Below are 11,786 nucleotides of genomic sequence, written 5' to 3'. Positions count from 1 at the left end.
AATTTTGTGTAAAGAGAAAATTTCATGGAAATTTTGTGTAAAGAGAAAATTTCATGGAAATTTTGTGTAAAGAGAAAATTTCATGGAAATTTTGTCTTTAGAGAAAATTTCTTAGAAATTTTGCCTTTGGAGTAAATTTCATAAAATATTTCATTGAAAATTTGCCTTGAAAGAAAATTTCATAAAAATTTTGTCTTTGAAGAAATTTTCATGGAATTTTTTTTTTAGAGACAATTTCTTGGAAAATTTCATGGAAATTTGTTTTTAGAGACAATTTCATGGAAATTTATTTTTAGAGAAAATTTTATGGAAATTTTGTGTTCAGAGAAAATTTCATGGAAGTTTTGTCTTTAAAGAACTTTTTATGGAATATTTCATTTAAAAATTGTCTTTAGAGAAAATTTCATAGAAATTTTTGCCTCTATAAAAAATTTCATTTAAAATTTGCATTTAAAGAAAATTTAATAAAAGTTTTGTTTTTGGAGAAAATTGCAGGAAATTTTTTTAGAGAAAATTTCATGTCTTTTGAGAAAATTTCTTGCATTTGGACACAACTTCCAACAGATGCACAAAGTCGGAAGAAGTGTAATTGCCACAGAAAAAAAGTCTGTCATTACACAAAAATACATGCATTGGGAAAAAGTACAGCTAATAGACAGGGTTGTCGAGCATGGTTAATGAGGTACTTGTATCATAGGTGTGTTTTCGCAATTAATACGATTCAAATACAACATACCAAGTGGTTGATGTGTGTTGCTATCTTTGACTTTCCTTTTCCAATTGCAATCTTCGATCATTGAGCTCGTCTCGAAAGAGAAACAAAAAAAAAATATTTCATTTAAGATTTGTCTTTAGAAAAAAATTTATTGAAAATTTGTCTTTTCATTGAAATTTCTTTTCTATAGAAAATTTTATGCAAAGTTTGTCTTAAAGAAAATTTCCTGGAAATTTTGTCTCAAAAGAAAATTTTCTGGAAATTTTGTCTCAAAAGAAAATTTTATGAAAATTTTGTCTTTAGAGAGAAAATTTCCATGAAATTTTTAAATTTTTTTTTTATATAGGGAAATTTTTTTAGAAATTGTGTCTTTGGAGAAAATTTCATGGATATTTTGTCTTTTGAGAAAATTTCATGGAAATTTTTGTCTCTATAGAAAATTTCATGAAAAAATGCCTTTAGAGACAATTTCATAAAAATGTTGTCTTTGGAGACAATTTCATAAAAATGTTGTCTTTGGAGAAAATTTCATGCGAGTTTTATCGTTAGAGAAAATCTCATCAAAATTTTGACGTTGGAGAAAATTTTATGGAAAGTTTTGTGTGTTTAAAGAAAATTTTATGGAAATTTTGTGTTTTAAAGAAAATTTTATGGAAATTTTGTTTTTTGGAGAAAATTTCAGGAAATTTCTTTTTCATGGAAAATTTTGTTTTTTATTTAAGCTTATTTGAGAGATAATATTATGGAAATTTTAGATGGAGAAAAATTGATGGAAATTTCGTCTTAAGAGAAAATTTCATAGATATTTTGTCTTTAAAGAAAATTTGATAGAAAATTTTGTCTTTAGAGAAAATTTCATGGCAATTTTGTTTTTAGAGAAAACAAGCATGACATGTCCCGCTACGCTGCGCCTTATTTCACTCTGGTACGTGCCCTATACTGGCACGGTCAGGAAATAAGTCCCGTTTTGGGGTGCTGGTAAGCCCTTTCAGATATTTCGCCCCAATATGTATATCATTTTCGTGCTCTATTCCCAAATACCTTTCATTTGAGCCTTATATTGCTGTGATCGGTAAATATATCCGCTATAGGGGTATTTTTGAGGGTGAGGTGAACGCCTATATATCAGATTCATGCTCTAGTCTCAAATACCTTTCATGTGTTATTATTGGTTAATATTTTCATTTGTCGGGTTTTGGAGTTGGCGCAGCCACCATAAATAAGGATACCAAATTTCTGTTTTTGTGTTATTATAAACAAACTAAATTTCGCTTAAATCGCCCCACCCATCCGAGATCTGGCATTTTTGAAAATAGGGTAAGGGGAGGGTAAAACTAATAAAGTTTGGATATTAGACCTACTTCATTCTCTTGGTTTTGGATGCTAGAACTACTACATTCTCTTGGTTTTAGTAGGTCCTTTTTTTGTAGGATTGGAGGAGGGGGATTGCTCTCTGACACATTCTTTCATTTGAGTCAATATATTCTTGATGGTCCATGACAGTTGGTGTTCTTTTTTTTTGAAGCAGAGGGTCGGTAGGTCGTACTTGTATCGAATTTACCGCGAAAATGTGTTAACGATGTAAGTCCCCACCCAGAATGAAACACATCTCATAATAGTTGGTGTGTTGTGATCTCTGGGTTTTCTTTTCCATTGCAAAAATCTGCAATCTTTGAGATAGTCTCGAAGGAGAAATAAAGAAAATATTATAAAAAAATTATCTTCACCCTAACGGTTAAATAACTAGAAAATTTATTCTTTTATTCATTTTTATTTGTTTATAATCTCTACACCACCTTAATACGACCTTGCAATCCCGTATAGATGGGTGTAACCTGTTCTGTGTATGCCAACAAAGCGTCCAAATCGGTTATATAAGGCCTTAAAAAAAACAAAAAGAAACATATTAAATGTAAAAAATACTCGCAGCCCTCTTCCATACTCACTTAATATTAGTGGCATGCTTTTCGAGCATATGAAAACCATCTCCACCATTTAATAAAAAGTTTGAAGCCACTATGCGATATATGGAGGTTTTGTTCAAAGGCTCATAGCTGGGTAAACGACAAGCACCACAACGAACTTTGAGTCCCACGACTCTTTCATTTACTGGTCTCTTATAGTCATAGGTAATTTTTAAGCCAGCAACTTGTAGAAAAGGAACCGAAGTGGTAATACCATTATCCAAATCGATTTTACTAACAGCAAATTCCAAAGCCTCCAGTAATTGTTCACCAGGCAAATCAAAGGCACTCAATGTACCTTCAAAAGGTGACATGGTGACCATGTGGGAGTACGTCAGATCTGTTAAAGGTGAAATGATTGAATGATCATAAGAGAAAATTAATATTTTTTTATAAAAAAAAACGTACTGCCTCGATGCAGAGGTACCCGCAAGCCTCCATTATTAACCAAAGCTATGGGGGCCAACGACCAGTTTTCCTCATTATAGGGAGCTAAATTCAAAAACTAAATACTGTAGTGAATTAGTAAATTTGAATTATTTTTGAAATATTTAGCCAAAATTACCGCATGAACTAGGGCATCGGTGAAAAAATTGCCCAGATTACACTCTTCTTTGTCACAGGGGTCTTTTAAAAGATCCACTGCAGTGTGCCCTATTATAACATGGCCTTTGGCATCGACTATTTCCTTCCAGGGCTTAATGGCCTCCAACACTTCGGGATCTGAAAAAGGAAATGAAATATTTTGGAAATATGTGAATTTACCAACGCCCATACAGTTGTCGGTGGAAAAAACATTTTTTCCTCCCCCGGTTCCTAGCTACTCACCTTCAGGTACATCTGCCGCCATATATATTGGTGCACCCTCAAAGTCCACCACATTGCCTTCATTGTCAAAATACACCGTAATATTACCCACATATTTGGCATATGCTGCAGCCTGAACTATGAGAACACGATGTCCCGAAGCATGAATAACTTCTGTGGGATAGTCGCCACCAGGTTTATCCGGCCCCGGTGGAGTATCGCCTGTATATAAAAAGGTATGGGAATGGGCACCCACAATGACATCAATCTCAGAGCCCGCATTTGCTGCTATCACTTGGTCAACGTCATAGCCACAATGCGATAAGACAATGATAATATTGGCACCTTGGGCTTTAAGCTTGGCAGCTTCCTCCAAAATGGTCAGGCTTTCATTAAGGAAAATCACCTCACCGGTGTTGGCAAGATCCTAAAGAAAGGAAAAAAGAAAAAGTTTAAATTTCGAGAAAACCCAGTTAGGGCTATATCACACCAGCTGATTTTATTGTGAGAAAAAAATATCATTTGAATGAAACAGGCGATTAAAAGCTGTAACCCATTGCTGTTGGTTCTAGCTGTTTATTTGTTTTTTTTTTATTCCCCTTGTCTCTTACTTACATAAGTTGTTTCCAATATCACTCCAATGACTCCTATCTTCCTATTGCCTCTTTCAATTATGGTAGAGTTTTGGTAGAGACCCAATAAGCTGGGTTCCTTGCTGACATCCATGTTAGCCACCAGCATGGGACTTTGTATATGTTGTAAAAATGGCACCAAACCTTCAACGCCATGATCGAATTCATGATTGCCCAATGTCTAAAAAAAAACCCGCAATAAACATAAAAAATCTTTTGGACATTTGTTATACTTTACCATAGCATCCGCAGGCAACATATTAAGAAATTGACTGGTAACATTCCATCTGCCTATGTTATACCACAATGTCCCCTGAAAACTATCGCCAGCATTGAAATAGACCACATTTTTATCTTTTTGTTCCTCCAGCAGACGTTTGACCGTGTACACGGTGCGAGCATAGCCACCAATGCATATCTCATTTTGTCCACATGTGCCTCCTGATGGATCCGTAGGCTCATATCTATGCAAAAACAAAACACATGGGTGCGTATGATGAACAAGAATTCTTATTTTATTATTTATATAACGTATACGCTATGGAGTACAGAATAATTAAAGACATTCAAGTTAGAGAAAGAAAACAAAGAAAACACATTGAAATGTTGTTGTCTTCAGGGAAAATTTCTTTAAAATATTGAAAAAAGAAATTGGGTGATTTTGTCTCAAAAGCAAATTTCTTAGAAATTTTGTCTTAAAATGTTTATTCTTTATGAAATTTTTGTCTTCAGAGAAAATTTTATGTAAATTTTATCTTAAGAAAAAATTAACGAATTTTTGACTTTAGGACAATTTCAAAAAAATGTTATCTTTAAAGAAAATTTAAAAAAAAATTTTGTCCAGAGAAAATTTCATAGAAATGTTGTCTTCAGAGAAACTTTAAAGAAATTTTCATGGAAATTTTGCCTTTAGAGAAAATTTTAGAAAACATGTTTTCTTGTCATAGGTCGGGCGATGAGTCCTCACGCCCACAAAGACACTGGAGACTATTTCAGATATTTTACCCATGGACATACATATTAAGTGTGAGGCAGCAACTGCGGTATGAGACTTAAGGCGATGGGAGAATAGGTAAATGATAGGAGCACCGATCAGATATCTGAGACGACACTTGAGATCGAGTCCGAGGCACTGCTGCCAGCGAAAATCATAGTTTTGGATTGACTGAACTCTGGTATTACCATCTGGAAGATCATGCTACACAGATGGATCAAAGCTAGAGGACAGAGTGCGCCTGGGGGTCTACATTGAGAACCCAGGGACTGAGATTTGTTTTCAACTGTCTGACCATAATACTATCCTGCAGGTGGAGTAAACTTTTGTTTTTAGAGAAAATTTCATTGAATTTTTTTCTTTAGAGAATATTTCAAGAAATTTTGTCTTTAGAAAAAATTTCCAAAAATTTTGTGTTTAGAGAAATTTTCAAGAAATTTTGTGTTTAGAGAAATTTTCAAGAAATTTTGTTTCTAGAGAAAATTTTATGGATATTTTGGGTTTAGGGAAATTTGGTCTAATAAACGGAAATTTGTCATGGAAATTTTTGATTTTGAGAAAATTTAATTAACATTTTGTCTCTAGGGAAAATTTCATGGAAATTTTGTCTTTAGATGAAAATGTCATGGAAATTTTATTTTTAGAGAAACTTTTGTTTTTGTTGTTTATGAAAAAAAAAAAATTTGTCCTTAGAAAAAATTTTGTCTTTAGAGAAAATTACATGAAAATTTTGCCTTTGGAGAAAATTTCTGGGAAATTTTGTCTTCAGAGAAATTCCCTGAAAATTGTGTCTTTATGGAAAATTTTTCTTCAGAGAAAATTCCATGAAAATCTTGTCTAAAATTGTCTACGATTTGGTTGAAACTTTGATTTCAAACGTTCATGCTAGGTTAGGTTTGGTTTTAGTGGCAATCTGGAATGAAACTCACTTAGACAGTTAGGTCCATTGTGACACCACAGAGTGATATCCAGTTCGAATCCTGACGAAAACGTCAGAAAAAAAGATTCAGCGGTGGTTATACCCTCCTAATGCTGGGGACATTTGCGAAAATGTAGCTACATGGCTGCCATATTTTTTCTCTCCAAAGAGATGTCACACTGCGGCAAACCGTTCGGACTCGTCTATAAAATTGAGGCCCCTTATCTTTCAGTTTAAATATGAATCGGACAGCACTCATTGATATGTGAGCAGTTTGTCCAAGTTCCTTAATTTAAGTTTCATTTTGTATTCGGGATACCACAGGAATAGGAAAAGGATGATGCCTTCTACTGCCGGCCGTTGAACCAGCCAGATCGCTTAAATAAGCTTAAGAAATTATAAATGTTCACGTGAGACATTTTTTTAAAGAAATAAGAACCTAAAGTGGAACTTCTTCTGCTTGCCAAAGTAGGACAGACACAGAATAGATGTTCTATAGTTTACTCTTCCTTGACGTGACTTACTACTGCAGAACTCGTTACTCTGCAGACATTTTTATTTGCAACCATTGGACCATTAGACTGTCCTTTCATGATAGACACGATGAGTGATACTGCAGAGTGATACGACAGCAAAGCATTTGAATTTTTCAAGTTTAGATTGGGAAACATATGGGTCGATTATGGATTGCAACTCGACTAAAGTTGCGTTGCCAGGAGATAAAACCACAAAACATAAAGTTGGACATTTTTCAATTTCATTCAGTATCAGTGTTTTTAAAGTTCAGCTATTAAGAAATTGTAAAAAAGTACGTAATTCATTACAAAAATCAACATTTCTGTAACAAATTTTGGCCGTTGGCAACGCAACTGAAGTTGTGTTGCTATCCATAATCGACCCAATAATCTTTGAAGTGAAGTACTTCTTATCAAATAGAGATATAGGCAATGTTTAATCCACACTGTTTGGAAAATAGGACCATAGCCACTGCTCGATCAAAGAGAAAACTCTCTTATCCTCATGACAATGGTTACAGAAATTTGTAGAGGCATAAAATGTAGCATCAAAATTCAGTGCAGCAAAGGGTGTTGTAATCAATACAGCCGTGATGCACCGACAAAATATTCTTAGCATGCGATCGACTAATTAAGAGTCGGTTTCCAAGGTTTACCAGACTACAACATCAAACAGCCTTACAGGTATGACGACCACAGTATACAGTAGTTTTAGCCCTCCAACCTTTGCAATGGCCTCCTAGCAGATGTTTAAGGCAAAATCTCCCTTTCTCTCTCTTTCTCTCTCTTTCCCAAATTATTGGGTTTGATATTCAATCAACACCTGGGACTTTTTGCGCTTTCAATAAATGGTATATTCCCTCTACCCAAGCAGCAGACAGGTGCCACCGCGAGTAAGCTGTATCTCCTGGTAAAACGAACAACTTTCATCGTAGAAGTATTAACGATTTGATCAATATTGGCCGCCAAATTCATTGGCGTACGTAGAGCTTCTTAGATTGCCGGGAAACTTTTCTTCCTTAATCGCTAGCCTCGTCATGCTGATGACCTACCGCTTTTTTCAAGAGCCAATGTTATATTGTTAATGGTTATATGCGAAAAAAAAGTGCTGACAATATGCCCCATATGGCTTATAAAACTTTTTGCGATTATCAATTCCTTCTTTCTAGTTTTCTGTTATCAAACAATTTAAATTTTTGATTAATTAATGTATGGTTTGTTTCAGTGACAAATGATAGGCAAAGTAGACAACTTGCCATGTTTTTTATTTCGCTTGAATTATAAATGATAATAAAATGATAAAAAAACAAATGTTAAATACAAACCACATTTTTCACACGCTATCAGATAGTGTTTGCTTATATGGTTCAATTAATTGTTACGTATCTCTCTCAGGCATCATTTAATGGTGATGATGATAATGGACTGTTGTGGCCTGATTACTTCTCAAATACAAAGTAGATTAGAAATGGAAGGTTTTTTAAAACCAAAAAAAAAAAAAAAACTAAAATCCTTACCTTTTATCTGCAAAGTTGTTGAGAGATTGTGAAATATAATTTAATAGAAGAAACTATTTTGACTACTATTTTTTATAGAAAACAAAATTTTCTATAAAATTCTGACAAAATTTTCTATGTAAATAAAAAATTTGACAAAATCTTATATATAACAAGCAAAAGAGTGTCAAGTTCGGCCGAGTGGAGGGTATGGAACCCTCCACCATGGTTAGCATTTGTCGAGTTCTTTTCCCGATATCTCTTTTTAACCAAACAAAGGATAAAAGAAAAGAATTGCTATGCTATCGAAGATATACCAAGATATGCTCCGATTCGAAGATCATAGTAGAAGTCATTGTGTAAAGTTTCAGCCATTTCTAATAAGAATTCCGCCCTTTGGGGACTCAAGAAGTAAAATAGGGTGATCGTTTTATATGGGAGTTGTATCAGGTTATAGACCGCTATAGAAGCCGTTGTACAAAATTTCAGCCAAATCGGATAATAATTACGCCATCTAGTGGCTCAAGAAGTCAACATCCAAGATCAGTTTCTATGGCAGCTATGTCAAAACATGGACCGATATGGCCCAGTTACAATCCCAACCGACCTACACTAATAAGAAGTATTTGTGCAAAATTTCAAGCGGCTAGCTTTACTCCATCAAAAGTTAGCGTGCTTTCGACAGACAGACGGACGGGCATGGCTAGATCGACTTAAAATTTCATGACAATCAAGAATATATATACTTTATGGGGTCTTAGACGAATATTTCGAGAAGTTACAAACAAAATGAGGAAATTGGCATACCCCCATCCTATGGTGGAGGGTGTGTTTGTTTGTTTGCCTGTTCCGTATAGTGAAAAACGGCTGAACCCTAGTTTCTTGAAATTTTCGCACTAAATTTTTTGATATCGGAAGGGGGGGGGTGGGGGGCGGACCCTCCCCCTTACCCTAAGTTTCAGAAACCCCAGATCGCGAAGATGGGTGGTACGATTTAAGCAAAATTTTGTGTTCTCATAGTAACCTATATAACAAAAAATTAGTATCCAAATTTCGGATGGGATACCTAGGGGGGCGGCCCTACCCCCAAAAACTACCAAATATATATATACATAGACCAATCACGCCAATATAGGACTCAAATGAAAGGTATTTAAGATTAGAAAACGTTTCTGATATCCAATTGTCGGTTCAAGTGTGTGGGGGACCACTCCAGCCCCCAAAACACTCCTAAATCGGACATATTTGCCGACCATAGCAATATGGGACTCAAATGAAAGGTATTTGCGAATAGAATACAAATTTAATATCCAAATGTGGAACCAAGTGTATGGGGGTCCACCCCGTCCCCGAAACACCCGCCAATCAGGACTTATTTACTGACCATGGAAATATGGAGCTCAAATAAAAGTTATTTGAGTGTAGAATACAAATGTGAAAGCAAGTGTTTGGAGGGCCGCCCCTCCCCAAAGAGGAAGAATTTGCGACCATTACAATATGGGGCTCAATTGAAAGGTCTTTGGGAGTAGAGCATGAATCTTATACCAGTTTTCAAGAAAAGTGTCTAAGGGGCCACCCCACCCCCATAACACCACCCACATTGGACGTATTTGATGACCATTCCAATATGGGACTGAAAAAAGTGGTAGTAGTAGAACAAAAGTAGTTTAGAGTAGAACACGAATTTGGTATATATTTTCAGGGCCAAGTCATGGATGGCCGCCTCATCCCCCAAAACACCCCACATCCGGACATGTTTGCCGACTATGGAAATATGTGGCTCAAATGAATGGTACTTGGGAGTAGACCACGTATCTTATATCAACATTCGGGACCAACTTTCGAGGGGACGTCCCACCCCCATAACAACCCTCAAATAGGACATATTTGCTCACCAAGGCAATTTTGGTCTTAAAGAGAGTGGAGCTCGCTATTGATAGTATTTAGGGCGCAGACCCCTTAAATGAAAGGTATTTGAGATTAGAAAACGAATGTGATATCCAATTTTGAGACCAATGGCAATATGGGGTTCAAATAAATTATATTTGAGAGTATTTGAAGATGCTGATAATTTTCGGGGCTAAGAGCTTGGGGTGGGGCTAAGAGCTTGGGGGGGGCTAAGAGCTTGGGCGGTATTTGGGAGTAGAATGCGAATCAGATATCCAAATGTGAGACCATGTATTTGGGGCACCGCCCCTTTCTCAAAGACTACAAATTTACCAACCATGGCAATATTTGGCTTAAATGCAGGATATTTGAGATTAGAAAACTAATTTCATAACCAATTGTATGGGCCAAGTGTTTGGGGACGCTTCATCCCATAAACTACCCTTAAATCAATGGAAATATGGGGTTTAAAGAAATGGTATTTGAAGTAGAGTATACACATACCGTTTTCGTTGCATGACAATTCACTAAAAGCTCTTTAATTGCCGAAAATTAATATTCAAAGTATAATTCTGTTCCATATAAAGCAAAAGCCGGCGCAGTAGAGCGGGACGGGTTCAGCTAGTTTCTATAAAAATAAAATTTTGACAAAATTTTCTATAAAAATAAAATTTTGACAAAATTTTCTATAAAAATAAAATGTTAACCAATTTTGGCTCTACAGAGCGTATTCTTAACCTCACTGCCATATGAAACCGATCTCCCAATTTGTTTACTGAAGGTCACAGAAGGCGTAATTTCCCTTCCACTTTCAACGCTAGCAGGCATGAATCATATATACCAATTTAGGCACACAGTGACTAAATGGGATTTTATTTATTTTTTTTTTAAATTTCACATTTGTCACTTTTCAAAATTAAAATTGACCAAGAAAATCCAGAAAGGAAGCAAAAACTGTTACCTCCTTCACTTACCTTGCATGAAAATCATTGATATGCACAATGGCCAATGGAAACAAATCGTCTCTATTTACATTGGCCTGACTCCAACCCACTGTGGCAATAAAAAGGTAGAGAGCAAAACTACTGTTTTTAATGCGTTGCATTTTTATTTTATTTATTTTTTGTCTTCTCCCTCTCACACTTCACAACACACTTGTTAGTTCTTTTTTTAATATAAATGACTCTTTGCAATTTAAAATTTTGTTGAAAATTTGCAAACTACAATTGAATTGCTCAATTCTTTCCGTTCTAGCTGTTAATGTCAGGCATATGAGTAAACTACTGACAGGTTGAAATTACACAGCTGATTTTCAATGTTAAGGTTTATGGCACCGTTGTGGTTGAGTATCAGTGTTGTTTTGTTTTTGACATATTAACGAGTTGATAACAAATCTCTCAAATCAAAGAGATCTAAAAATGTACAATAGCCGGTATTTGTTCGGTCGTTGGTCGTAGGCTGAGAGATATGCTATGAATATATTTACATATGCTAACTAAAAACGAATAGTTTATTAATTATTTTGTAAAATATAAAAACGAATTAAAAAGAATTAAAATTAAAAAAAAATGTAGAAGTAATTTTGTGTTAAAAAAATAAATTTCGTATAAATTTGATTTGTTCAGAAAATTTCATAGAAATTTCTGATATATTGGCTATCAGGAAATTTTCCGTTTATAGATTTTTTTTATTTAATTTTTTGAATATTTTGTCTTTAACCAAATTTCATAGAAACAAATAGAAAATTTCAAAGAAAGACAGAAATTTCAGATTTCACAGAAGGAAGTAGAAAACTTCATAGAAATAAAAAGAAATGTTGCCTAAAAAAATGAGCTATGCCTCTTCTTAAATCAGTTT

At 34.8% G+C, this 11,786-nt stretch overlaps 1 protein-coding gene and 1 long non-coding RNA gene across 4 annotated transcripts in view; one reads left to right on the top strand and one right to left on the bottom strand.

Moving 5' to 3' along the window:
- Positions 1-11,786, top strand: part of LOC106084123 (uncharacterized) — a 122,731-nt gene that overhangs the window by 61,915 nt on the left and 49,030 nt on the right. The gene's annotated exons all lie outside the window — the stretch shown is intronic.
- On the bottom strand, positions 2,467-11,244 carry LOC106084119 (apyrase). The gene is made up of 8 exons (XM_013247597.2): positions 10,904-11,244; positions 4,357-4,582; positions 4,102-4,299; positions 3,508-3,913; positions 3,245-3,402; positions 3,088-3,184; positions 2,662-3,019; positions 2,467-2,596 (listed from the first exon to the last, which is right to left on the bottom strand). The coding sequence occupies exons 1-8, from the start codon at positions 11,032-11,034 to the stop codon at positions 2,503-2,505; spliced, it is 1,668 nt and encodes a 555-aa protein (XP_013103051.2). The 5' UTR covers positions 11,035-11,244; the 3' UTR covers positions 2,467-2,502.

This window comes from Stomoxys calcitrans, chromosome 4, assembly GCF_963082655.1.
Source record: "Stomoxys calcitrans chromosome 4, idStoCalc2.1, whole genome shotgun sequence".
Classification (NCBI taxonomy): Eukaryota; Metazoa; Arthropoda; class Insecta; order Diptera; family Muscidae; genus Stomoxys; species Stomoxys calcitrans.
This window is presented reverse-complemented; position numbering and strand designations above follow the sequence as displayed.

Bases quoted from the DNA above. Each gene is read 5' to 3' on its own strand.
- LOC106084119 (XM_013247597.2), bottom strand. From the start codon at position 11,034: ATGCAACGCATTAAAAACAGTAGTTTTGCTCTCTACCTTTTTATTGCC. The intron at 4,300-4,356 runs GTAAAGTATAAC...GTTTTTTTTTAG, and splicing joins TGTTGCCTGCGGATGCTATG to ACATTGGGCAATCATGAATT. The intron at 3,020-3,087 runs GTACGTTTTTTT...CACCTTTAACAG, and splicing joins GGTACCTCTGCATCGAGGCA to ATCTGACGTACTCCCACATG.